This window comes from Muscardinus avellanarius (genome assembly GCF_963383645.1).
Source record: "Muscardinus avellanarius genome assembly, chromosome: 18".
Lineage (NCBI taxonomy): Eukaryota > Metazoa > Chordata > Mammalia > Rodentia > Gliridae > Muscardinus > Muscardinus avellanarius.
This window is the reverse complement of record NC_137804.1, coordinates 37,857,969-37,885,677: the sequence shown is the minus strand read 5'-3', so window position 1 is coordinate 37,885,677 and position 27,709 is coordinate 37,857,969. Positions and strand designations below refer to the sequence as shown.

At 55.4% G+C, this 27,709-nt stretch overlaps 1 protein-coding gene across 2 annotated transcripts in view; it reads right to left on the bottom strand.

Moving 5' to 3' along the window:
* NFIX (nuclear factor I X) overlaps nucleotides 1-27,709 on the bottom strand; it is a gene marked incomplete at both ends in the record, with an annotated part of 77,877 nt that overhangs the window by 2,100 nt on the left and 48,068 nt on the right. The window contains 6 exons of one of the 2 annotated variants that reach the window (XM_080715069.1): nucleotides 6,835-7,010; nucleotides 12,051-12,173; nucleotides 14,727-14,863; nucleotides 18,102-18,222; nucleotides 18,565-18,639; nucleotides 19,142-19,204. In XM_080715069.1, the coding sequence (XP_080571195.1) occupies nucleotides 6,835-7,010; nucleotides 12,051-12,173; nucleotides 14,727-14,863; nucleotides 18,102-18,222; nucleotides 18,565-18,639; nucleotides 19,142-19,204 (695 nt within the window). The remainder of the gene's footprint in view (nucleotides 1-6,834; nucleotides 7,011-12,050; nucleotides 12,174-14,726; nucleotides 14,864-18,101; nucleotides 18,223-18,564; nucleotides 18,640-19,141; nucleotides 19,205-27,709) is intronic. The other variant, XM_080715070.1, reaches the window with a different exon arrangement.

The following is a 27,709-nucleotide window of genomic DNA, read 5'->3' as shown; positions in this document are numbered from 1 at the left end:
GGGCCGGGGGCTGGGCATTGTGGTTTCAGTTTCATCGTCCACTTACAAGGTGACGGAGGAGTCATGGCGGCGCCGTCTGGGGCAGTGCTGGTGGATTTGGAATCAGGCATAGGAAGGGGCACAGGTCTGGCCACTGGAGGAGGCGGCGGTAGCAAAAATGACCCCGGGACTTTGCCCTGGCCGCTACCGTTGGGCTGCGAACAACATAAATAGAGTGACGCATGAAGGCACATCACACACAGACACACGCTCCCCTGCACGGCCACGCTGGCTCCTGTGCAAGATGCAGGGTCAGGATCAGGAGGGCCTTTCATCGGGCACAGGGTGGGGGTGAGGCCTCTGGTCTCTCAGGTGTTTCTCTCTCTCTCTCTCTCTTTTTCCGGTCCTCCTTGGAAGTTATGGGAGGGAGGGAAGGGAGGGGTGTCCGACGGGTGATTTGTTGTTTTGTAAGGAAAAGGTTTTAAGTACCAAAACGTGCCACTTAGACTTCGTGCAGCTGCACCCAGAGCTCTCTGCTCCTGCAGGCCTTCTCCAGCGCAGGCGAGCGGAGCCAGCTCGCCTCCGTAGCCCGGAGCCCGCAAAGGCAATGCATGCTCCCTGCATGGGCCCCAGCCCAGGACTGCAGGCTGCCAGCATGGTCGTATGGCACGGTGGCCAGAGGATGCCATGGTGAGGAGCTGCCCCCATTGCTGGACAGCAGGGTGTTGGCCTTCTCTCTAAAGAATAGCCAGGGAGGAAAACGCGCTGCAGTGGGCTCTGGTTTCCATGAGGTTCTTCAAGAGCACTTGTTGCTGGATGATGCCCCAGGAGCCAGGGAGGCTGGGCCGCCAAGATCCTCCTGTCCACGTCCTTTGTACCCTCTTTGACCTCAAATTTGAGTTTCCTCCATTGGGCCCCATGCCTGGCTGTTGGTGAGTCGACCTTCTGGCTCCAGGGAATGAATGTAGGTTCCACAGGCCCCCTGACTTTTCCTGGGAGGGGTCCAGGCTCCAAGAGGCTGGGCCCCTGCTCTTCTTCCTCCCCTGCGGGACAAAGCTCTGCCTACCCAGATATGCAGGTAGGAGACAGGGAACGGGGTCCCTGTGCTCCTCTACCAGTGAGCAAAGCCTACAGAGCCCACCGTCTACCGTCTCCAGCGAGCCCACGTCTGTCCTCATTCATCTGGACCACGATGACCAGACACCAGGAGGTCTATTCTGAGACAGTGTGTTCACCAGCCTGGCGCTCTTGGTGCCCACCTTGGACCAGGCTCTTCACTTATGCTGTGTCTATCCCGCGGACTGCCCCTCAAGAGCAGTTTTCACCTGGAGGTGATTCTGCCCCCACCCACCCAGGCGACACTGGCAGTATCAGAGACATTTGTGGTTATCACAACCAAGGGGCCTGGGGGAGCCTCCTGAGATCTGGCAGGTGCGAGTTGCAGCTTGGCACCCTGCAGTGCACAGATGGACCCCCAGGACAAAGGATCCCGAGTGCAGAGGCCGGCGCTGCTGTTGCCAGGAAAGCCTGCTCCAAAGGTATCTTTATTCCACCTGTTTCAGAGCTGAGAAAACCTGAGGCTTGGTGCAGATGTGTGGGGTTTTGCTGTTGTTTTGTTTTGTTTTTGCTACTGGAGATTGAACCCAGGGGTATTCTACCTCCGAGCTTTAGCCCCAGCCCTTTTATCCCTTTTATATTTTATACAGGGTCTCACTAAGTTGCTGAGGGCCTTGTTGAGTTGCTGGAGCTAGTCTTGAACCTACAATTCTCCTATCTCAGCCTCCCAAGTACTGACATCACAAGTGTATGCCACCATGCCTGGCTTTCTGTGCAGTTTTGATTTGTTCAAAGCCACTGGGCTACAACTGGACAGGCCTCAGTCCACAGCCGCAGCTGCCCAATCCCAGGGGGTCGATCAGTTCTGTCCAGCAGGCTCATCAAACCTTCCCCAAGTGCAAAGCAACTCAGGTTTCTCTCACACTCAATCCTGCCCAGCTGCCACAGCGTCTGAACAAAACATCATCTCCTCAGTCCTGCAGGTTCCCAAGACCCCCAGGGTGGGCCTGGAATGGGGTCTCGCATCACCTGTGCCCCTGAGACCCCCTGGCCTCAGGCATGCCCCATTCAAACTGATGAGGTTTCCAGAACAGGGCAGGCAGCCTTCCGCGGGAGGGCCCTTCCTACACTCCGTAAGGCCTGAGCGGAGAGCAGCACCTCCCCACGGGACCACCAGATTCCCAGAATCACATCCATCTCTTTCCCCCCTGTGCTTCCAGGATGCCCTTGACCCCCACGGGGGCCATGGAAGCAGGGCATCCCGACACCAACGTGCTGGCTGGAGCATACAGCCCTCGTGTCCCACTGACCAAGTAGGGTCACTCTCTGTCCCTCCTACTAAGCTTGAAGTCAGCATCTCCTGACCCCTGCAGGCTCACCATTGTCCTGGCCTTGATGCCCAGCGCCTGGGGCTGACGTGCTGCCGCTCTGAAACATTCCCTCAAGTACTCCTGACCATTCTGGGGGTGATGATTCTCAGAGGACTCTGACAAAAACTAGAGGTGGCCGGGCAGGTGGTGCACACCCGGACCCCCAGCGCTTGGGAGGCGGGCAAGAGGATCCAAGGCTCAAGGACAGCCGAGAGGCTCAGTAACCTAGCGAGATCTCAAAAACAAAACAAAAATGTAAAGAGGGCTAGGGGTATAGCTCAGAGGTAGAACACCCCTGGGTTCAATCCCTAGTTCAAAAAAAAAAGAAAAAAAAAGTGGTGGCTACTGGTCCTGCTGGCTGTGCCCTGGGCTGAGACCCTTTGCACTATGGCCATTTTGGAAAAGGACACTTGGGTTCCAGGCAGCGGCAAGGATCCACGGGCAGGGCTTCTGCAGGGTCGCTCTGAGGTCGGAGCAGCATCTGCATCTCGCCTGCCTCCTGGCCTGTCTGGTGCCTGTCTCGTTCTTTCTCAGGACACGAAGTGGAAGGGTCTGAAGGACCGTAGCCTCCCCTGCTCTCAGGCAGCCCAGGCCCAGGCTCAGGCCCCCAGAGGGGACACTTGCCTCCTTCCTGTCCTCACGCCCCAGGAATGCCTAAATTGCTAAACCCAGCCCAGTATGACCAGGCACTGAAACTGCCGATTAACCACATTCTCCCTTCCTTTCCTGCCCCTTCCTCCCCTCCCCCTCCCTCTCTCCCTTCCTTCCTTTCTTTTATACAGAGGATTAAACTCAGAGGCATTCTACCTCCAAGCCACACCCCCAGGTCTATTTATTTATTTACTTATTTTGTGGTACAGGGACAGAGCTCAGGGGCCTTCTACCTCGGGGCTACATCCCCAGACCTATTTATTTTTTATTTGAAAACAGGGTCTAAGTTCCCAAGAACCTCACTAAATTGCTGAGGCTGGCTTTGAACCTGCAATCCTCCTGTCTCAGCTCCCCCAAGTACTGGGATTACAAGCGTGCACCACCACACCTGGCTTAGTCCCAGGTTATTTTTTATTTTGAAATATGGTCTCACTAAGTTGCTGAGACTGGCCTTGAACCTTCGAGCCTCCTGTCTCAGCCTCCCAACTACTAAGATGACAAGTGTGCACCACCAAGCCTGGCTTAAAAAGTTTTTGTTTTTCATTTTGTTTTTTTAATCTCAAAATCTTGTGACTTGCAGCACCTCATGACCTCGTTGGTCAGGAGCTGGAGGGCACCTGGAGGCTGCTGTAGCTCCTCATTTCCGTCTTACAGATGGAGACGTGGGCCTGGCCGCCCTGGCGTGGATGGTCAGAGCTGATCCAGACCAGCCTCCCTGCCTCCAGGATCCTGCTCTCGTCACCTCTCCACTGCGTTCACGTGGTCTCTCTTTTGTCTCCTGGAAACACATTGAACCAGGCATCCTCTCTGTGCCCTCTGCATCTCCTCCAGGGCCGCCTCCACGGGTCCTTGGCTATGATTGATCCGGTTCTTTGAAACCAGTGCATGTCTTGCCCTGGGATGAGCTAGGGCGCTGTCTGGGAACCCTTCTGCAATTGTCCGTAAGATTTTTCTGCGTACATATTTCCCTGCACTGATCTGTAACTTCAGATTCTCAAGGAGGTTAGAAGTCACTCCCCTCTTCTAAAGCAGAGGCTCCCAGAGCAGGTCCCCGGGTCAGCAGAGCCCAGGAGAAAGGCAGATCCTGGAGCCCCACCCCAGACCTGCTACAACAGCAGCTCTGGGCCCCTGGGCGCCAGTGAGGCTTCTAGGCAACGGCAGCACACACGGTCCCAGCCGTGGGTGGAAACAGGAAGCCCAGCCTGGCCTCCGCAGCCATAGCATGCAGCCGACAGGCACCTCTGGCCTCCTCTCACAAGTGTGGGGGGCCCTGGAGCAGACTCCCCACCCAGCCCCCTCCTCTCTCCAGAGAGGTGCTCCCAGCCTGGCTGCACTCTGCGAGCTAGGTCAGGAAGCCTGGCTGCATACCTATCCTGTGTTTTATCTGCAGCTTACTAGAGCAAGAACCTTCCAGGCAAAGCGAAAGCTCAAGATATTTTAGGGGCATTCTGTCTCTGAGCTATGCCCGCAGCCCTTTTTACTTTTTCTTTTTAAACAAGGTATCATTAAATTGCTCATTAAATGAATTGTCTCGGCCTCCCAAGTGCTGGGATCACAGGAATGGGCCATCGTGCCTGGTGAGTCCTCAGCCTTGAAGCCTCGAGTCGAGAGGAGCTCAGGACCCAGCGGGGGCTGATGGAGCCTCGCTCCAGGCTCCTGTCGCTTGTCCCTAGGCCCGTCCCATTGTGACTCAAAGCCCGGGCTGCCCCTGGGTAAGACGGTGTGGCGGGTGAGACAGCATTCCTGGCCTGGGCTCCTCATCCCTGACCTCAGGTCTGTCAGGGCCAGGGCCTGGGCTAGTGTCACCCCACGAAGTCTGCCATATCTCTGGAGGGAGTACAGCAGCTGTCAGGGCTCGTGTCCACTCTTCCCTGCCCCTAGAAGCAGACACAGCTTGTCCAAGGGAGCAGGTGAGGCTGCCCGTGTGCTAAGAAGCTGCAGAGACGGCAAGAGAAATGCTCGAAGGGCAAAAGAGAAAGGAGAGGAAGAGGAAAGTGGGAGGTCAGGAGGGAGGGAAGAGATGGACGGAGAGCCAGGAGGCCGGTCCACGGCCCCGCCCAGCACACGCCAGCGCAGCTAATGCCCACGCTCCGCAGAGTGCAGAGGACGGCTGGCCGCTCACACTGGGCTGCCACTGGCGTGGGCTTCCAAAACACCTTCCCACCGCGGCCCTTTCAGCGCCCTCCCCCGACCTCTCACGCCGGGGTTCCTATGCCAGCGGAGAGGACTGGGGCGTCTCTGCTGGGGCTGCAGAACCTTCTCAGAGATCGAAAGACCACCATGTCCCAGCGTAGCACTCCCCCATGAAGGACTCAGCGTGTTCCACCTAGGGGTCACGTCTGGCCCGGCACCTGGGATAACTCCTTTGCTGAGATACCCCTGGGTGCTCCGGCTCCTGGGTGACTGGGCCCCTGGGAGACTCGCTGATGTAGGAGGGCTGGCTGGGGAGCCCTCTCTCCCAGGGTGGAGACAGGCTTCACTCTAGAACCAGAGCAGGCCTAGGATTTCTCGAGTCCTGCTGACAGGCATCTCCTTGGCAGCTCTGTGGACTGGGGCTTGCCCTCTACTTGCTTTTTCTTGGGTACATCCCAGGGGCATTCTACCTCCCAGGTAAGCTTCCAGCTCTTTTTATTATATTTATTTATTTATTTATTTATTTATTTATTTATTTATTTATTTACTTTGCAGCACTGGGGATGGAACCCAGGGGCATTCTACCTCAGAGCTAAGCTCCCAGTCCTATTTTTTATTCTTTATTTTGAAACAGGGTCTCACAGACTTGCAATGGGCCTCACTAAGTAGCTGAGGCTGTCTGCAAACCGTGATTCTCCTGTCTCAGCCTCCCAAATGCTGGGATTGTAAGTGTATGCCACCATACCCAGCTCTTTTTAATATATATATATATATATATTTGGTGGTACTGGGGTTCCTGGAAACCCTTCTACCTCCGGGCCATATTCCCAGACCTATTTTATATTTTTATTTGGAAACAGGGTCTCTTAGGCCAGCACGGCTGGCTTCGAACCGGTGCAATCCTCCTGTCTCTGCCTCCCAAGTGCAGGGATTACAAGCGTGCGCCACCACGCCCGGCCATCTTTTTATTATTTTTGAGACAAGGTCTTGCCAAGATGCTAAGAGTCTTGACGCTTGCTGAGTCTGGCCTTGAATCTGTGGTTCTCCTGCCTCAGACTCCCAAGTACTAGGCTTACAGGCGACCACCACTGCACAGGGCTAGGAGGCATTTTTGACTGCCATAGGTGCTCCCCATGTCTGTTGAGAGGAGGCCAGGGGTGCAGCTCTGCGGCCTGCAGCCCAAAACAGCCTCACACCAGAGAATGGACTGCCCCAAATGTGAACAGTGCTGAATGGGCAAACACCAGTCTGGAACCCTACACCCTGAGGTTTAGGAAGAGTGCTGGGAGGCAGGAGCCTAGGCCTGGGAGGGACAGATCACAGGTTCACTTCTGCTGAGGATACAAGCCCACCACAAGGGGTTGAGGCAGAGTGAGCCCAGCAGCCGTTGCCACTGCCTCCATCTCCCCAACCACCAAAGACGGGCCCTGGAGCAGTGCTCTGACCCTTGACCCCAGTCCCAGAAAACCCTGAGTTGTGCTTGTGGCAGGCACTACCAGCTCCCTGCCACTCCAGCCCCAAGTAGGCTCCCTCTCCCAGTGAGCTCTCAGACAGACAGACAGACAGACAGACAGACAGACAGACAGCAGACAGCAGAGACAGGCGGCCATGAGGCCGCGCAGGGCTCCGGGGCCTCGGGACTCACCTGTCCGGTGGCCTGGCCCGAGCCGTCTGAGCACACGAACTGCACAAACTCCTTCAGTGAGTCCTGCCCATGGTGGTGGTGGTAGCGGATGGTCGGGTGCGTGAAATACGGGCTCGACTGCTGGATGATGGACGTGGAGGGGAAGTGCAGGGCTGACGCTGTGGCCCGGGGGCTCCCTGCATGTGGGCAGGGAGAGAGGAGAGGGCATGAGGGCTGAGGGCCCAGGAGTCACTGCAGGAAGAGGGAGCAGAGCAAGGGCAGGCGAGGCAGGGGAGGCCTCACCACAGCACAGGACACCTCAGCCCCTGAGATCAACACAGCGCTTTGATTTGTTGGGTACTAGAGATTAAACCCGGGGCATTCTACCTCCAAGCCATAACCCCTGCCCCTCTTATTTTTATTTTTGGTACTGGGAATTGAACTTAGAGGCATTCTACCTCTGAGCCACCCCCCCCCCACACACACACACTTTTAATTTTGAAAAAAGGTCTCGCTGAACCTGAGACCCTCCTGTCTCAGCCTCCCAAACACTGGAGTCATAGGCATGCGCCATCAAGCCCAGCAAGATCAGTAACATTTTACTGTAATCTAAAAATAAAGAAAAAAGCCGGGCGTGGTGGCGCACGCTTGTGATCCCAGCATTTGGGAGGCTGAGACCAGAGGATCACGGTTTGCAGACAGCCTCAGCTATTTAGTGAGGCCCTCTGCAACTTAGTGAGACCCTGTTTCAAAATAAGAGAATTAAAAAAAAAAAAAAATAGGGTTGGGTGTGTAGCTGGGAGGTCAATGGCCCCTGGGTTCCATCCCCAAACCTGCGAAAGAAAGAAAGAGAAAAAGATAATGGAGCTGGGGATGAAGTTCGGTGCCAGAGGGCTTTCCTGGCACACACAGGCCCTGGGCGCCATCATCCGGAACAACAACAAAACAACAACAGAGAATAAACTGGCAGCTAGGGCTGAGGGTCAGCTGTTGTTTTGTTTGTTTGTGATAACGGGGATTAAACCCAGAGACAGCAGGGCGTGGTGGCGCACGCTTGTCATCCCAGCATTCGGGAGGCTGAGACCAGAGGATCGCAGTTCGCGGACAGCCTCAGCTACTTAGTGAGGCCCTCTGTGACTTAGTGAGGCCCTGTTTCAAAATAAAGAATAAAAAATAGGGCAGGGGTGTAGCTTGGAGGTCAAATGGCCCTGGGCTTCATCCCCAGACCCGCAAAAAAAAAAAAAAAAAAACAGAGGCCTTCTTCCTCCAAGCTATGCTCTCCAGCAGCATTCTGTTTTTCTGTTTTGCTTTTGTAAAGTTTGAACCAGGTTCAGGCACACACCAGTAATCCTAGTACTTGGGAGGCTGAGACAGGAAGATCACAGGTTTGAGGACAGCTTCAGCAAGTAGTGAGACTCATCAATCTAGCAAGACCCTTTTTCAAAATAAAAATAAAAATAAAGGACTTAGGGTGAGGCTCGGAGGTAGAATACCCCTGGAAACCACCCCCAGTACCACAATCAATCAATCAATCAATCAATGCAAATAAAGTTTGATTGGAACTAAGGCAGGGATTAGGGTGAAGCAAAGTCTTACAAGAACAGAGTTAGAGTCTGTCTTTGTTTATAAAGTTATTTGTTTGCCGTTTGTTTGTTTGTTTGTTTGTTTGTTGCAGTGCTAGGTAGGAACCCAGGGCCTAACACAGGTTAGGCAAGCACTAACCACGGAGATACACCCGAGCTCTTTTTAGATATTTTTAAACAGGGCTCCCAATCAATTGCCCACGCTGGCCTTGAACTTTTGATCCTCCAGAGAGGATGCCACCACACCTGGATTGTCCTATACCTTTTTGTAATTTTTTTCTTCAGTACTAGGGTTTGAACCAATCTCAATCTCTCTCTCTCTCTCTCTCTCTCTCTCTCTCTCTCTCTCTCTCTCCTGGGCATTCTACCTCTGAGCTACATCCCAGTCCTTTTTATTTTATAACAGTCTTGTTAAGGTGTTGAGGGTTTTATTAAGTTGCTGGCCTTCAACCTGTGATCCTCCTGTCTCAGCCTCCCAAGTACCTGGATTACAGGTGTGAACCACTGTGCCCTGCTAGTTGGTTTTGTTTTAAATACTGCATTAGAGCCGGGTTTGGTGGCACATGCTTATAATCCCAGTACTTGGGAGGCTGGGACTGGAGGATCGCGGTTCACCGACAGCCTCGGCTACTTAGTGAGGCCCTCCGCAACTCAGTGAGACCTGGTTTCAAAATAAAGAATAAAATTGAGCTGGGGGTGTAGCTCGGAGGTAGAATTCTCCTGGGTTTCCTCCCTAGTAACACACACACACACACACACACACACACACACACACACACACAATACACATACACACACTAATGCATTAAAATGTTACGTTACTTTTTTTTTTTTTTTTTGGTGGTACTGGGGTTCCTGGAAACCCTTCTACCTCCGGGCTACACTCCGAGACCCATTTTATACTTTTTTTTATTTGGAAACAGGGTCTCTTAAGCCAGCGCGGCTGGCTCCGAACCAGCGCGATCCTCCTGTCTCCGCCTCCCAAGCCCGGGGATGACAAGCGTGCGCCACCGTGCCCGGCTTACTACTTTTTTTTTGTGTGTGGAACTGGGGATTGAACCCAAGGACATTCTACCTCCGAACTATACTCCCAACCCTATTTTTTATTCTTTATTTTGAAACAGGTTCTCACTAAGTAGCTGAGGCTGGCCCCGAACCTGTGGTGCCTCCCGATAAAATGTTACTTATCTTGGTAATTGAATTTTCTGCGCCGCCTAACATTCTGTGCCCCAGGCAAACAGTCCAGTCTCCTTGCCCTAGCCCAGGCCCGGGTGAGGGAACACGGGGCAGACGGTTCCTGGGGTCTCTGGATAAAGATGTGCCGTGCCCATGGAGGAAGGGTGCCCTGACACACGCAGCGCCAGCCAGTGTGCACGGAGCCATCACACACAGGCATCCTTCCTGTGCGCCCTTGCACGCGCACCCTCGCACACATGTCTTCGCACACGCGATTCCTACCCCGGCACAGGCCTCTCAGCTCGACCCCAGGTCCTCCCTCTCCTGTCTGTTTCCAATCAGCCGGCTCTAGCTCGGTTTCATTAGGGGGCTGAGGAAACTTGGCTTCTCTCTGGAGTTCATAAAAATGGAGTCAGAGTAGAGCCAGCCGCAGCCCTCCTGCGCAGGCACGGGGCCTGGGCTCCCCGCCCCCACCTCCCGCCACCACACCCTGCCCCTGAGCTGCAGCCTGCCTCTGGGCTCCCAGCCAGGAGGCCCCAACGAGGAAGCCAGAAGGTAAACCTCCGCGTTCCCTGTCCTGCAGGAGAGACGCCCTCTAAAGACACAGGGCCACATCCACAAAAAAGCCAGGCTCCCCTGCTGCCAGATGGGTGCCCGGGGAGGGAAGAAAGCTGGGGTAGTGGGGTTCTCACATCCTCCTGCTGGTCCCACCCCTCGGGGAGAACTAGGGGTGCTTTCTGCCTTCACACCAGAGATGCTGCAGTAAGAGGGGCCCTCAAAGCAGCAGCGTGGCTGGAACCCAGGTGCACTGGACAGCAGCACACAGGCATCCTTCCTGTGCACCCAGGCTCAGCCCTTTACTGCTAGAAAAGGGCAGGGCAGACCAGAGAAGGCAGCCGTTTGCCTCAGGGCACACAGCAGGAGCCTGGGCTCTGGAGCAGTGGCTTGTTTTGTTTTGTTTGTTTTTTGTTTTGTTTTGCAGTGCTGAAGATGAAACCTAGGGCCTCATGCAGCTAGGCAAGTGCTCTACACTGAGTTACACCTTTGGCCTTTTATTTTATCTTATGACAGGGTCTCACTAAGTTGCCCAGCTGGCCTCTAATTTGCCATCTTCCTGCCTTAGTGTCCCGGATGGCTGGATGACAGGCGCTTGCCTGGCAGCAGGACTCTTTTCTCCTTCTCTGTCCTCCTCCTTCTTTTTAGTACTGGGGCTTAAATCCAGGCACATCCTACCTCTAGGCAACATCCCTAGCCCTATTTTATTTTTTATTTTGAAACAGGGTCTTGGTAAATGGCCGATGCTGGTCTTGAACCTGTGATCCTTCCGTCTCAGCCTCCCAAGTACTGGGATTACAAGTGTGTGGAACCACGCCCGGCCTTATTTATATTTTAAAACGGCGTCTTGCTAGTTTGATGAGAGTCTCACTACTTGCTGAGGTTGTTCTTGAACCTGCAATCCTCCTGTCTTAGCCTCACAAGCACTGGGATTACAGGTGCGTGGCACATGCTCAACTCTTTTTTGTGTGTGTGGTCCTGGGTATTAAATCCAGGGGCATTCTACCACTAAGCTAAACCCCCAGCTCTATTTTTCATTCTTTATTTTGAAACAGGGTCTCACTAAGTTGTGGAGGGCATCACTAAGTAGCTGGCTGCAAACCTGAGATCCTCCTGTCTCAGCCTCCCAGTACTGGGATGACAAGCGTGCGTCACCACGCGCAGCTCATGTCCAGCTTTTTATACTTATTTTGAAATAGGATTTTACAGCTGGGCATGGTGGTACATGCTTGCAATCCCAGTACTTGGGAGGTTGAGACAGGAGGATTGCAAGCTAGTGAGCAGCTTCAGTTACTTAGGGTCTTCACAACTTAGAATCGTTTTCAAAATAAAGAATAAAAAGATAGGGCTGGGAGTGTAGCTTAAAGATAGAATGCCGCTGGGTTCCATCCCCAGTACTGAAAAAAAGGGGGGGTCTCACAAAGTTGCTGAGGGTCTAAGTGGCCAAGGCTAGCCTCAAACCTGTGATTCTCCTGGCTCAGACTCTCAAGTACTGGGATTACAGGTGCAAGCCTGAGAACATGGCTAGCAATACTCTTTCCAATCTAAGCTAACCTGGGTTCATGCTGGGAGATCAGACCCCAGCCTCAGCTACCAGCTGGTAGAAAAAAGCCAAAGGAGGGCACATGGGTGAGGCTTGGGTTTGACCTGAGAACCAGGCGGGGCCTCTGAGCCTGAGGGCAGGACTGGAAGGCTACTTGGAAGGTTCTCAGTAAGCTCGGGGTGCACACACACTTGCTCTGGGGAGCGATAAGCCAGTGGGAGAGTGCCCAGTAACCAGGTAAGCAGGCCAGGGGCCAGGCCTGGTTCCTAAGCAGAGTGGCGCTGCCAGGGGGGCCGCCCCACATCCACCCGCCACCGCCACACTGGTGACCGTCATCAGCCACCTCCCGCGCTGCCCCTCCGGGCCCCCCCGTTTCTCACCTGGTCTGACTCCAGCAAGCACAGGCAGCGGGTGGTGGGTGAAAGCCATGCGCGGGGAGCTGCCCTGAGAGGACAGGGCACCGCAGAAGTCCAGCTTTCCTGACTTCTTTAGAGAAGCCGGGCCTGGGGGGAGGAAGCAGCGATACAGGCAGGTTTAGCGGGCTGGGGGGCTGGGGCGGAGCAGGGAAGGCGGAAGCCAGCAGCTCGCTCCTCCTGGGTGCCCCGGCCTCCACCACGGCCCCTCCTGCCTCCTCTGCGCTATCAGGGCTCCTTGGAGCCCCCCATGTGCAGGGCAGCGCTGGGTGCTTTTGGCGAAAGAAAGTGAAGCCCCCCAGCAACCTGGGGTGCTTAAACAAGGGGGCCCCTGTCCTGCCCACTGACAAGCAGATAATGGAATAAAAGTGAGGTGCCAGAAAGAGGCATCACAGGAGGGGCAGGAGGAGCCTTCTGGGGGGCATCTTGACAGGCAAGTGTGGTAGGTGTCGGAGGGCCAGCAGGGCCAGCCCAGGTGGGATAGGCTAGGGTGTGCACAGAGGTGCCCTGGGCTGTCCAGAGCACACTGGTGAGAAGTCCGCTCCGCATGTCCCTAGGGATCGAACCCAGAGGCATTCTACCTCTGAGCTCTGCCCCCAGCACTTTTTAATACATTCTAGTGTTTGTTTTGAAACCGAGGATCACTAGGTTGCTGAGCGTCCAGCTTTGTGGCTGAGGCCATCTTCAAACCTGCAGTCCTCTGCCTCAGCCTCCCAAGTGCTGTGATGACAGCTCTGCACCACCACGCCGGTGGTCAGCTCCCTTTTGGGAAAGGAAAGCAGAGCCCTTGGGAGACACTCATCATTCCACAGCAGAGCAGGGGCAGTGGCCAGAGGGCCTAGGTGGACCCCAGATCAGAGCCAGAGGGAAGGAAGGCCCCTCCTGGGCCAGGGGACTCAGGCTGGGCTTGGCTCTGCTCCCGGCGCCAGCCAGCGGTGAGGGGGGTATTGCGCAGGGCACTCAAGCTCTGCCTCCAGGGTTCTGAGGGAGCCAGCCGAGGGCATCTCTGCCAGGTTGGACAGGGACCCTAGTGGGCTGGTTCTCTTGGTGGGTGGGGATCTGTTTGGGCCTGATTCCTGTCTTGGGCTGAGCTTACAGGCTGTCCCCAGGCTGAAGGGGTAAGGTAGGTCAATCTATAGAGTTGCCATCTTTGAGAAGTAAATCCGCTCCAGTGGGAGATGGAGGGGCAGCAGAATAGAGAAATCAGAGCCTCAGACTCAGAGCAGCAGCGGTTGAGGGAAGGGGGGGGGAAGGGTGGGCTCCCGCCGCCAGCAGAGGTGTTATCTGGCGGCAGCTGGGTGCCACCTGATAGCTGGCACAGTAGGGAGGGGGGGCGCCCCACCAGCTGTGCACAGCTGTCCCCACTGCCGCTCAGCGCCTCCCCAGCTGTTCCCGGTCCTGCAGCTGGGCTGCTTAATTGGCGATTTGTCGCAGCTCTGGGAAACCATGACAAGGGGAGGAGGAGGGAACGGGTGGGGGTGCTGCAGGAAAACGTAGGGTGCCTTGCATGGCAGGGCTCCATAGGAAGGAGCAGAGGAGGCAGCGAGCAGAGATCCGGGAAGGAGGGAGGCAGGAGCAGGAAGAGGAGGGCTCTGTGGGAGCTAGGTCTGCCTATGGGTCTAGGAGTCCTGCTCACTACAGTAGGGACCGCCTGGCTATGGCCCTGGCAGGGACCCAGGATGTAGCCTGTCTGCTCTATCTGCCACCGAAGCTCCCCAGGAAGCATGTGGACTGCGCTGGCCCAGGACCTGTCTGCCTGTCTTCATAGAGTCTTTCTTCTGGAGGTCTGGGGTCTCAAGCCCACTTCCTCAGAGGCCTGGAGGGGAGTCCTCCTCCCTTCCTCCCAGGAGCAGAGAGCAACAGCCAGCAGCTGAGGCACCTGGGTCAGCCTGGTCCCCACCTCTGTCCTAGGTTTCCCTGAAACAGCCGCGCTACATGCACACCCCACGTGAGGGGGCAGGCAGGGCCCCCAGTTAGCCGCCGTGCACGCATGCGCACATACACGCACATGCACACATGCGCACAGGCCGCACTCTGCTTCCCGGACACTGGGCCAACAGTGCTGTGGAAGGTGGGCGGCCGGGCCTTCCCAGTCCCCTCCGCTCCCTGCAGGTTCCTCAGCGCCCGCATTCTTTGCCCTCTCCTGGCCTGATGCGAACAGCCGCCCCTTATCTTCACTCATCCCCGAGACTGTAACGCTGGGCTCCTGAGCCCAAGACCACCGTGTTCCCCTCTGCCTGGGAGGTAGCCGGCAATGTCTAGAGACATTTTTGGTCCTCAAACAGGGAGCAGCGGGTGTTTGCTCTGGGCAACTGGAGGTGAAGGCCGGCTGGGGCAGGCTGCTGCACAGAAAGCAGTGAGGCTACCACGGCCACTGGGGGCCTCGGGGAATGGGGCTCTGAGCCCCGCAGCCCGGGGGAGGGGCAGCTCTAGGGAGACGCTGAGGGATGGGGCTGAGCCGGCTGTGAAGAGGAGGCTGCAGGGGGGGGGGCACTCTATCCCCTTGGGCGTCGCCTCCACTCCCCTCTTCTGGCCTGGTCGGCCCTCCTCTGAACAGCAGGGAGGAGCGGGGAGAGCCACCGAGGGAGAGCCAGCAGGAGGCTTCCAGAGCCCTCAGTCTGGGTGAGACCAGGGTGCCCATACCTGCGTCCACGTCGTTGGGCCAGCCGCTGGACTGGCTGCTGCCAGCCGCCGGGGAGCGGCCCGTCCCCGGGTAGAAAACATCATCAACAGGACTCTCCATCTCGCCGTCATCAATGGACTTGGGGCGCTTGGTAGTGCTGGGGAAGGAGGAGAGGGTTCCATGGGCCGAGGCTCCAGGAGTTGTCTGGCTGGGCACTTCTGGGCACTACACTGGACTTCCAGCCCTGAGACCAGCCCACCTGCTCCGGGAGCTAGGCCAGTGCAGACCCCCCACCCCCCAGGATCCACCGAGGGCTCTGCAAAGAAGCAGGCAGAGCCCTCCTGGCCTCCTCTGCCCCACTCGTTACTCCCCACCAGTCCCCAAGGGCCAGTGAGGTACTCACAGGACAAAATAATGTCAAGGTGCCACAAAACTCAGGCATATAAGGTAAAGTTTTTGTTTTGTTTTAGTACTAGGGATTGACTCGGGCATTCAACCTCTGAGCTACAACATCAGCTCTTTTACTTTTTGAGTGGGTTCTGGGGATTGAACCCAGGAGCTTTCTACTTTGAATCTACTATTCTTTTTTTTTTTTTTGGGGGGGGGTCTGGGGATGGAACCGAGGGACATTCGACATCTGAGCTATACTCCCTGCCTGATACTTTATTCTTTATTTTGAAACAGGATCTCACTAAGTTGCAGAGGGCCTCACTAAGTAGCTGAGGCTGTCTGAGAAATTGCGATCCTCAGGTCTCAGCCTCCCGAATTCTGGGATTACAAGTGTGCACCACCACCCCTGGCTTTATTTATTTATTTTTTAATTTGAAAACAGGATCTCACTAAGTTGCTAAGAGTCTAAGTTGCTGAAGCTGACCTCTAACCTGTGATCCTCCTGTCTCAGCCTCCTGAGTACTAGTAGTATAGGTGTGTAGCACCACACCTGGCCACCTCCAGCCCTTTTTTATTATGTGTTTGTTTGTTTTGGTACTGGAAATGGAACCCAGGGGTATTCTACCTCCATGCTACTCCCCCGTCCTATTTTTTATTCTTTATTTGGAAACAGGGTCTCACTGAGTTGCAAAGGGCCTCACTAAGCAGCTGGGGCTGTCCTCGAACCGTGATCCTCCTGTCTCAGCCTCCCGAATGCTGGGATTACAAGCGTGCGCAACCACGCCTGGCTTCTTTATTTTGTGTTTTGAAACAGAATCTCATTAGGTTGATGAGAGTCTCACTAAGTTGCTGAGTCTGACCTCAAACCTGTGATCTTTATGTTTCAGCCTCCCAAGTACTGAGATTACAAATCTGAGCCATCATTCCCAGCAAGGTAAAGGATATTTTAAAGCAAGACTTTGAAAAATCAAAATAAATGCCCAAAGCCTCAGTGAATAAAAAGTTTTGTTTTTGTTTTTTTGTGGTGGTACTGGGGATTGAACCCAGGGGCTTTCTACCTCCAGGCTACACTCCCAGATCTATTTTATATTTTTTATTTGGAAACGGTCTTTTAAGCCAGCGGAGGCTGGCTTCGAACCTGCGCAATCCTCTTGTCTCAGCCTCCCAAGCGCGGGGATTACAAGTGTGCGCCCCCATGCCTGGCGTCCCAGGTTTTTAAAAAATGGACAGGGAGCCGGGCGTGGTGGTGCACACTTGTAATCCCCGCGCTTGGGAGGCTGAGACGGGAGGATCGCACAGGTTCGAAGCCAGCCTCAGTTACTTAGTGAGGCTTTCAGCAACTTAGTGAGACCCTGTTTCCAAATAAAATATAAAAAAAGTCTGGGAGTATAGCCCGGAGGTAGAAAGCCTCTGGGTTCCACCCCCCAGTACCACACACAAAAAATAAAATAAAATAAAAATAAATTAAAAAATGGACAGGACCTGACTCTGCACTGTCTTGTCCTGATGAGGCGACTGTCTTTACCTCCCAAACATCTCTCAACACTAACCTCTCTCTCCAGGACACCCCTCCAGTCCAGGCCCTCCAGCACTTCAGCTGTATCAGCCCTGCCCACATGCTGCTGCTGGAGGGAACTTTCTGGAACACACATCCCCAGTATGCCCTACTTAAATCCCCTCAGTGGCCAGGATTGGTGGTGCACATCTGTAATCCCAGTACTTGGGAGGCTGAGACCAGAGGGGCACAGATTGTAGGCCAGTCTCAGAAACTTAATGACATCTTGTTTCTTTTTCTTTCTTCTTCTTCTTTTTTTTTTTTTTCTTGGTGGTACTGGGGTTCCTGAAAGCCCTGCTATCTCCGGGCTACACTCCCAGACCTATTTTTATATTTTTGTTTGGAAACAGGGTCTTCTAAGCCAGCGCGAATGGCTGGCTTCTGCACGATCCTCCTGTCTCTGCCTCCCAAGCGCGGGGATTACAAGTGTGTGCCACCACGCCCGGCCTTTCTTTCTTTCTTTTCTTTTTTTTGTGGTGTTTGGGATTGAACCCAGGGTCATTCTCCCTCTGAGTGACACCCCCAGCCCTATTTTTATTTTAACACAATCCCCCAAGGCTGATGAGAGTTTCTTTCACTACTTGCCGAGGCTGGTCTCAAACCTGTGATCCTCCTGTCCCAGCCTCTCAAGTACTAGGATTACAGGTGTATGCCACTACACCTGGCTAATGAGACCATTTTAAAATAAAAATAAGAGCCGGGGGTGGTGGCGCACCCTTGTAATCCCAGCATTCGGGAAGCTGAGACCGAAGGATCGCGGTTCGCGGACAGCCTCGGCTACTTAGTGAAGCCCTCTGCAACTCAGTGAGACCCGGTTTTAAAATAAATAATAAAAAAAAGGGCAAGGGGTGTAGCCCGGAGGCCGAATGCCCCTGGGTTCCATCCCCAAACCCGCAAATAAATAAATAATAAATAAAATAAAATAAAAATAAGAGCCGGGTGTGGCGCACACTTGTAATCCCCGCGCTTGGGAGGCTGACACAGGAGGATCACACAGGTTGGAAGCCAGCCTCAGTTACTTAGTGAGGCTCTCAGCAACTTAGTGAGACCCTGTTTCCAAATAAAGTATAAAATAGGTCTGGAAGTATAGCTCAGAGGTAGAAAGCCCCTGGGTTCCACCCCCAGGACCACCAAAAAAAAATAAAATAAAATAAAATAAATAAAAAGGGCTGAGGGTATAGCTGGGAGGTTGGATGCCTCTGGGTTCAATCCCCAGTATACAAACAACAACAAAACAGTATCAGTTCTGTGAGAGGCCTGGCCGGCCCCACTTCCAGGGGGCAGGGCCACGTTTGTTCAAGTTGGTGTCCCCAGAGCCCAGGGCCCTGTGATAGCGCAAAGCGGATGCTCAGTGGGTGGCTGAGTGCAGAGGGCCTGCCCAGGTGAGTGCCAGCGCCTTCGCTGAGGGACCACATGTGCTGTGAGCACAGCAGGGTGGGGCCAGGCTCACCTGGTGGAAGGGGGGGAGGTGATGGACCGCCGCCCCAGGGTCACCTGGTTGATGTTGTAGTAGCTGGGGCTCTCCAAGTCTGCCAGTGAGAAGTTGGGCCCTGAAGCCGTAGCCACAGGAGCTGGGAAGAAAAGGATGCCCGTGAGGTGCGGAAGGAGCAGAGGCCTCATGGGGCCTCCAGGAGCCCGGGAGGAGCTTGCCAAGGGATGGGACCAACTGGGATGCTGGGGGTCATGGGGAAGAGCCTTTGGCTGTGACTTTTCCCCCTGCAAAACAGCAGAGATTCGACTCTTTGGACCACTCTGGTCTAAAGGGGCAGCGAGCACCCAGGGAACCCTGTGGGTCAGCTGGCCGGCTCCAGGGTTCCCTCACATGGGGGAGCGCTGGGGTCTCAGTCCCACCTCCACCGTACCCCCCACACACACACTCAGGGTTCCTGGCCCAGAAGTAGGGGCTCACTTACTCTGTGACACTCTCACCAGCTCCGTCACGTTCCAGACCCCAGAAGTCACAAAACAGTCCTGGAAACTTAAGTGCCCTGGAGAAGGAGAAGACTCGGTGAGTGGAGGCCCGAGAGCTCGAGGGGCGTTGCCTGGTTCCCCAAGCTCAGTGTCTGTCTGTCTGTCTGTCTGTCTCTCGCTCTCTGGAAACTGAACCCGAACCCGGGAGCATTCTACCTCTGAGCTACACTCCCAGCCCTCTTTTTTGTTTTGAAATAGGGTCTTGCTACATTGCGACAGCTGACCTCAAACCTGTGATCTTCTGTCTCAGCCTCCCGAGTGCTGGGATGACAGGTGTGCGCCCCATGCTTGGCCCCTCCCGCTCCCGGCTGCTTCCCTCCTGAGCTGTCTTGGGGCTTCAGGCTGGCCCCAGGCCGACCCTGAAGAGGGGGTGTGCTCCAGGCGGGGCCCAGTCTTCGAGATGACAGACCCTTCAGTCAAGGGACAGAAGGGGAAGGGGGAGGAGGAGGGGGAGGGGAAGGGGGTCCAGGTAGAGGCAAGGAGTGGGAGCAGAGGAGAGGTGTGTCAGGGAGTACTGACCGTTGGGCAGGGGTTTGATGTCCGCATCTCCTTGCTGGTTTGAACTATCTGATTGTCCGGATTCTGCAGGAAACACAAAGGGGAGGGTGGTCAAGAGCAAAGATTCTCAGAAAAACTGGCCAAGAGGCTGTCCCTCTGAGAGCAGGGGACAGGGGACAGGAAAGACTGCTAGCTTAGCGAATGTCTTTTTTTTTTTTTATACTGGAGGCTGAGCCCAGGGACATTTGACTTCTGAGCTCCACCTTCGGCCCTATTTTTTAGTGTAGCTAAGTTGCCAAAGGTTGAGGCTAGCCTTAAACCTGTGATCCTCCTGTCTCAGCCTCTATGTCCTAGAATTCCAGGTACATGCCACCACAACCAGCCCCCAGCGTGGGTCCTCAGCCTCCCCCATACTCTGGATTTCAGAGGGAATCCTCTGTGGTGAGGTTCCCTAGGTCCTGCAGGGTGTCTGATGATATGTTTGGCCTCTGTCTGCTAGGTACCAGCAGCACCCAATCGTCACAACCCCACCTGTCTCCAGGGGTGCCTGATGTTCCATGAGGGATGAAGGAAACCCGTGGATGAGCGGCACTAGCCCAGTCAGATGCCAGGAGGGTGCCCAGGAGAGACGCCAGCAACTGACTGGCGCTCTCGGCAGCTGGGGGGGTGGCGGCAAGGATTCCCTGCCTGGCCCCAACTCCCAGCGGAGCATCCCTGTCCCTGACTGCGTCAATGGGAGCCATTCCTGTGGGCCGCACCTCCCCCACCTCACCTTTATGCTCACAGGCAGTGCCTGGCAACCCGGGGGAGGGGGTTGGCCCTGCTGCCACCGCCCGCTCTGTGCCAGCCTGTCTGGGCTGTCTCATGCCCCATGCCACAGCTGCTCAGAGGAGCCCCGACACAAGGGCCCATTGTGCTGAGGGAGCTCGCAGGGCTGGGGGCAGGGTGGAGTGTGTGTGAATATTTTGCTGAGCTTGGGAAAGCCCCCACCCCCCACCCCGGGTCCTCAAGGCTTTGTGTGCCAGGGGCACAACGGGGACCTCCAGGATGCCTGCCCGGGCATGACAGCTGGCGAGAGGGTGGCAGGGCAGTGAGGCAGGTTGGGGGCAGGAGGAAGACAGGCACTTGGTAGAGAATCGGCTGCCTGCCGAGGCTGGCGAGGCTGGCGGGGCGGTGTTTGAACAGCGCGCCGTGGTGGAGGCTGGGGCTCTGCCCGGCTTTCTGGAGCAACTGTGCCTCCGGGCTTTGCCCACAGTCCCGTGGTTCAGCCTGCTGCCCAGGAAGGAAGGAGGAGAGAAGAGCCTTGGGCTGGCAGACAGGACAGCAGGAGGCCAGAGCAGGCATTGAGTGAAGAAGGCCCTGCCACGTCTGGAGCTGGGAGCACTGGCCAAGCTGCTGTTCCCTCGGGGGGAAAGGGAGATGGCGTCAGGCCCGTTCTCCCCATCCTTTACCTAGTTCATTTTTTTTTTAATTCTGGAAAATAATAATAAATTGTGTAACAAGCCAGGTGTGGTGGCACATGCCTGTACTCCCAGGACTTGAGAGGCTGAGATAAGAGGATCACAGGTTTGAGACCAGCCTCAGGAATGTAATGAGGCCCTCAGCAACTTAGCCAGGCACTGTTTCAAAATAAAAAGTAAAATAAGAGCCAGGCGTGGTAAATGCCCAGTACTTGGGAGGCTGAGACAGGAAGATCATAGATTCGCGACCAGTCACTGTTACTTAGCGAGGCTCAGTGAGACCCTGTTTCAAAATAAAGAATAAAAAATAGGGCTGGGGTTGTAGCTCAGAAGTAGAATGCCTCTGAGTTCAATCCCCAGTACTGCAAAAAATAAAATAAAATAAAACAAAATAAAAGGAATGAATGAATGAATGAATAAATAAATAAATAAACAAATAAAATAGGGCTGGGGGTGTGCCCTGGAAGTAGAACACCCCTGGGTTTAATCCCCAGTACCAAAAAAGAGAAAAAATTAAAAATTAAAAAATAAATCTTGGCTGGGCATGGTGCACACACTTGTAATCCCAGCATTCGGGAGGCTGAGACCCAAGGATCGTGGTTCACGGACAGCCTCAGCTACTTAGTGAGGCCCTGTTTCAAAATAAAGAATAAAAAAAAAGGACAGGGTGGTGTAGCTCAGAGGTTGAATACCCCTGGGTTCCATCTCCAGACCCACACACACAAAAAAAATCTTGTAAACCAGGCATGGTGGCACACACTTGTAATCCCAGCATTTGGGAGGCTGAGATGGGAAGATCATGGTTCGTGGACAGCCTCAGCTACTTAGTGAGTGCTCTGCAACTCAGTGAGCCTTGTTTCAAAATAAAGAATAAAAATAGGGCTGGGGTGTAGCTTGGAGGTAGAATGCCCCTGGGTTCCATCCCCAGTACCGCAAAATCAATCAATCAATCAATCAATCAATCTTGTAGCAAATCAAGAAAACAGAGGTCAACAGGCAAATTGTGCACACGCTTGCACTCTGGGCTCACACTCCTACACCTCCCTTTCACCTTGGGTCGGCGATGGCAGCTCCCACACATCTTTGCTGGCCTCGCTTTCTGCAGTGGAAGAGCTACAGGCAGCCTCTCTGTGCCCAGAGTCACATGTGTAGGAACATCCCTGTCCCTCTCTTAAAACCTTTGGCCTGTTCCTGGTTCTCTTGGTCTGACTGACGGGTCCAGGAGGGAGCCCAGGGTCTGGGTGCCAGGTGGCCTGCACCAGAGCCTCCTTGGCCTGGTTCTGGAGGCTGCCTGGCTGCGTAGCTGGAGGTGGGGAGGGAGGGAGGGCGGTTGTGCAAAGTAACCACACGACCCAGCAAGGGCAGCCCAGCCCAGTTCTGTGCCTGGAGGTCTCTGCCATGGACCCCACCCATCCTAGGGCCAACTCCCAACAAGCCTGCAGGCCTGGGTCCATGAGTAGGGAACTCAGAGCCACCCTGCAGGAGTGTTCCTGGTCCACGGCAGAACGCCAAGTGGGGAGGGATAGCGTGTGCACACGCTCCTGTGTGCTAGCGTGCCCGTGCACTCCCAGCCGGCCAAGGGATGGGGAGAGAGGGAACCCAACAAAGAGATGGAGGTGCGCCAGAGACAGAGGCAGAGACAAATGGGGCTCCGGGAGAGCGCGGTGGACAGGAAATCCTTCTGAAGCAGGACACTGCCCCAAAGGGCACTGCCGCTGTTACTGTTAGCTCGGTGTAACACGGCAAGCTGGAGAGGGAGCCCAGCGGCAGAGCCACTGCCACGCGCCTCCGGGCGCTGCTGGCAGCCATTTTAGACCTTGGCAGCCATCTTACAGCCCTAGCCAGCATCCCTACAAAGCTACCACCGCCGGAAACGGGCGTGCTCTGCTCAGCTCCAGGACAAAAGGCAAAGCTACTGGAAAGCTGGACCCCGGCTCTGCAGCAGGGAGCCAGCCCTGTGGGCACCTGGGCCTTTACCCTCCGTGGAAGAGGCTGAAAAGGTACAGGGGGACCTGCGGACGTGGGCTTTGCTCAGAGGCGGCTGAAACTCGAGGGTCATATCCAGGCCCGGGGACTCTCCCAGTTCAAGAGTGGACCGCTAGCAGGGTACGGGCACACACCTGTTATCCCAGTACCTGGGAGGCCAAGACAGGCTGGAGGCCAGCCTCAACAATTTAGCAAGGCCCTCAACAACTTAGTGAGACTCTGTTTCGAATAAAAAATAAAATAGGGCTAGAGAGATAGTTTGGAAGTAGAACACCACTGGGTTCAATCCTGTATCAAAAAAGAAAAAGAGAGGACCACTGCCTCGCCGTGGCAGGTTCCTTGGGACAGTAAGAGACCAGGACCACGGGGTTGGCTCAGATCCGGAAGGGTTGGCAGGATCCTGGCAGGCGTCTGCGGGGGCCCAGACAGGCTGCTTTGCCCGCAGGGGTCAGGCACCTGCCCATCCGGAGGCAGGGCCAGTGGGCTCTCGGGGGAGCCTTGCTCTGGATGCCTCTGGGACCAGAAGCTGAGATCCAGGAGGCACCCCGTCTGGCTCCCTGGGGGAGGGCATAACCCGGGATTCCGGACAGAGAGGAGTTAGGGCCCTTTATGACACCCCTCCCGCCCAGGCTCATGGCTGCTCCCGCTTTTATCTGGCAGAATGAGGCTTATCAGAGCCACCAGCTGAACAAACACACAAATCCACAGTTAGTGAGAAAAAAAAACACTGTGCCTGAACTCTTTATCTCCTGTTCACAGGCCCCGCACTGCCCACTGCCAACAGCACACGAGGGACCTGGCGCAGCACAGGGGGGCTCTGAGCTCCTCTCTGGAGGTGGACGGCCGTCTCCGACCCTGGCCTCCACGCTCTGTGTCCCTTGTCCCTGCGTCTGGCTTCGACCCTCCTGGCCCCCCAGCCCAGGGCGGCTCTGGGAGGGTCTGCATGAGCAAGCGAGCCTCTGCCTGCGTGGAACCCCCTGCCAACACAGGGGACAATGAGCCAGCTGGTGGCCTATGGAACAGGACAGAGACAGGGATGGGGTTGGCCGGCAGAAACAGGCAGGTGCCGGCCCATCTCCTGTCTTCTCCCACCCGGCCCACACCCGGAGGCTTCTGGGGCCACCTCCCCAGGCAGCCTTTTCTGTCTCCGCTTTCTTTCCAGTCTGGTTGCCAAGGCAGTATGGTCCCTAAACCACACTCTCCCCAGTTCAGAGCCACCCTGATCACGGAGGGAGAGAAACCCGACCCCTTTCCTGTACCTGCTTTCTCTGAGACTAGGGCCCAGGCCACTTCCTGCAGAGAAGAGATGGGGCTAGGGGTCTGGTTCGGGGGTACAGCATTTGCCTAGAACGCATGATGCCCTGAATTCAGTCCCCAGCACTGCAAAAGAGAGAGAGCCAGTCTAGAGGGGTCACCACCGTCTCTCCTAGACCCAAGATAACTCAACAGTCCCCTTGGTCTAAGGGCTAGGACCAGAGATCTCCCGTGCCCTAAGCCACATCCCACAGAACCCACCACCTGCAGCTGCCCTTAACCAAGTCCAGCCTCTGTGTCCGACGGGCAGGACGGGCCAGCATCTGGGTCCCTGTCAGGTTTAGGGAGGGAGGGAATATCCAAGCCCCGGGCTCAGTGCTGTCATGGGGGTGTGTGTCAGGCTGGCCGGTGTCACTCAAATGCACAGATCTGCTGACTGTCCCTCTCTGGGGACTTAGGCTGCTTGTGTGATCTGCGCCTCAGAGGCAGGACCCCCTCCCCCCAACAGTAGTTCTGGCTACATTGTGGGCTTCCAGAAGGAAGGTAATAAATCTGGACTCGGGCATAGACCCCTAGTGGGATTTGGCTCCAGACTCCAGGTCGGCTCCCCAGGACCTGCAGGACATGGGCCACTCCTCAGTAATTCCTTAGGCCCCATAACATCCCTGGAACAGCCACAGAGCCCCCCCCAGCCGCCATCCTCACCCCCACATGGAGCGCCCTGTGGTGTGTGTGTGTGTGTGTGTGTGTGTGTGTGTGTGTGTGTGTGTACTGGGGATTGGACCCGGTGTGTGTGGGGGCTCTACCTCTGTGCTACACCCCCAGTCCTTTTTATTTTTTGTTTTGAAACAGGGTCTTACTAGGTTGCTGAGAGTCTGGCCTTGAAACTGTGATCCTCCGGTCTCAGCCTCCCAAGTACTGGGACTATAGGCGTGCACTACCTCGCCTGGCTTCCTGTGCCCTGCCATGCTCTCTCTTAACTTATTCCTTCTCCTTTACCTTCTTTGGCCCCCTCTCCTCTCCCACTGCTGCCTGTTTGCACACATGTGTATATAAGTACATGCCTTCGAGAAGGCCATGCCTCCTCAATGGAGTCCTAGAAGGGAGACTCGAGGGCCTGGGAGGAACCCTGTGTTGCCAATAAACCCCAAGCAACCACTTGTTTTTTTAATATGTTTTCCAGCCAGGCATGGTGGCACATACCTGTAATCCCAGTCCTTGAGAGACTGAGACAGGAAGATCACAGGTTCGAGGACAGCCTCAGCTACTTAGTGAAACCCTCAGGAGCTTAGCAAGACTATTTCAAAAACAAAAAATAAAAAAGGGCAAGGGTGTAGCTCAGAGGTAAAATGCCCCTAAGTTCAATCCTCAGTACCAAAAAGTGTATATATGCTGTGTGTTGTGTGTGTTAAGAGTGTGTGTATCTCCCTCCCCGACCCCCGGCCCTGCCGTAGATGGGGAAGTATTTCTGACTCCTGCTAGGTGAGAGGAATTCCTGCTCACTGTACCTAGCACTCTCCTCAGCTCCAACGCTAAACAAACGCTCTGCAAAAAGGACCCCATGAGGCTGGCCGGCTGGCGTCTCCTGTGGATTAGGCCCAGCCAGTTCTCTGGGGGCCAAGAGGGTGTGCAACCACAGATGCACAGCCGGGTGTAAGAGTGTAGCCGAGCAAGCACACTTGTTGTTCCTCAGACACACTTGGAGCCCTCACCGGCACCTTCCTGCTGTCAAGGAAGGGGTGGAGTAGCCGTGTGCTGACACATGCCTGGAATCCCAGTACTTGGGAGGCAGGAGGATGGCAGCTTCAGCACCTTAGAGAGACTTTGTTTCAAACTAAAAAAGAAAAGAGCTGAGAGTATAGCTCGGAGGTAGCCCTCCCCCGTAACTCCCCAAAAGGAAGGGTGGTGAAGACAGCACCTTCAGAGCTGCCAGAGAAGCCCCTGACTGTGCTGGGGGCCTCCGTGGGGAACACAGCCCAGCTCTCCCTCAGCCTTCCCCAGGTCTGAGGTTCCAGAAGCAAGGGTGGGGGTGCCTCTAGACCTCTGAAGGCTGGTGGGTTCGAGAATTCACCCCTGCCCTCCCAAGCACCTGGCCCCTCTGTCTAAATGCCCCCCTCGATTCTGGTGCCCAGGGCACAGGAAACCCAATCTCAGGGGAGCCAGAGGCCCGGCCTGAAGCGATCAGAGCCAGAGAATGTGACCATTGTGCCTCCTGAGACCCAAGTCTGAGAACCCGAGACACCCAGGGAGGGGGACACGGATGGATGGGGCTGGGGGGGTCACCGAGGGGTTCTCCCCATCCTAGCAAACGGGACACTCGGGACTGTGGAAGTCCTGGAGAAGGCAGGCCAGGCAAGGGCAGAGGGAGGCGGGCTGGGTAGGGACCCAGGTGGCTGCATCAGGACCTTCCTTCCTTCCCCAGCCCGGCCAGCGGCCAGCGTGTGCACACAGCCCCGCAGACATCTCCTTTCTTTGCCATTCCTAGACTGTCACTGTTTGGAAGCGAGAGCCTGGCCAGGCAGCACAGCTCTGAAGCTGCTGGTGGGCGCTGGATAGGCACAGGGTGACCCTCCTCCCTCCTTTCCTCATTATTACTATTATTAGTAGTAGTACTATTATTATCATTACTATTATTATTACTATTATTATCATTTTGCAGCACTGGGCATTGAACCCAGGGAAGCTATGCCCCCCAGACCTTTTTTTTAAAATTTAAGGCAGCGTCTCACTACATTGCTGAGAGTCTTGTTACATTGCTGCGGCTGACCTTGAACCTGTGCTAGGATTGCAGGTGTGCTCCCCCACACCCAGCATTCTGCCTCGGCTCAGGGATTCAAAGGGACTCCAGCCTTGGACTGAGGTGTCCGCCTGGACCGGATGAATGAAAGGACAGGGGCGAGCCTGAGTCCCATCCACAGGGAGACACAAGGCCTAACTCTTCTCTCGACGCACTCCCTCCCTTTCCGCCCCAGACTAAGGCTCAAGGAAAGCTTGGGGCTGGGCGCATCGCTGTAATCCCAGGACTTGGGAGGCTGAGACAGGAGTTTCACAAGTGCCAGGCCCTCAACAAGCTAGCAACACCCTGTTTCAAGACAAGACAGAAAAAGAAAGCCGGGTGTGGTGGCACACGCTTGTCATCCCAGCATTTGGGAGGCTGAGACTGAAGGACTGCGGTCAGCTACTTAGCAAGGCTCTTTGCAACTCAGTGAGACCCTCTTTTGAAAATTTTAAAAAAGGCTAAGAAATAGGGCTGGGGGGTGTAGCTCGGAGGTAGAATGCCCCTGGTTCAATCCTCAGTAGCTAACACACACACACGCACACACATGCACGCACATACATATGCACACAGCCTGGGAGTGGGAGTGGAGCTGGAACAGGCCACAGGTACTGCAGACACAGGGCAGCATCAGCTGGGACACTGCACCCTCCACGCCACCTTCTTACCCTGGCACCCTGCAGGGGCCGTCAGGGGTACCCCAAGTCCAGGCCAGCCTATGGCAGGACTTGGGGGTAGCAGTGAGGCTACAGAAAGGAGAAGAAAGCAAAATTGCAAGTGTATCGGTACCCAGGAGACCAGCGTCGTGTCCTCAGCCTTCTTCACCTGAGAGCCTTGGACTCCAGACAGCGTCAGGTCCAGAAGGCTCTGGGTCGCCACCACCACCCACGGTATCAAGGGGGACTCCTGGTGTGACACCCTCCAGTCATGACGCCCACCTCTTCCACCCGCCAATCACAAGAAGGTGCTCTGGAACTCATGGTTTTCCTCCAAGGAAACAAGAGTTGGAATTGGTACCTGCCCTCCATCCCCAGAAAGCAGCCTTCCAGGTGCCCTCTGGGGTCAGAAGAGCTGCTGGGCTTCTCTGTCAGGCACCTGCCACCTGCTGGGAGG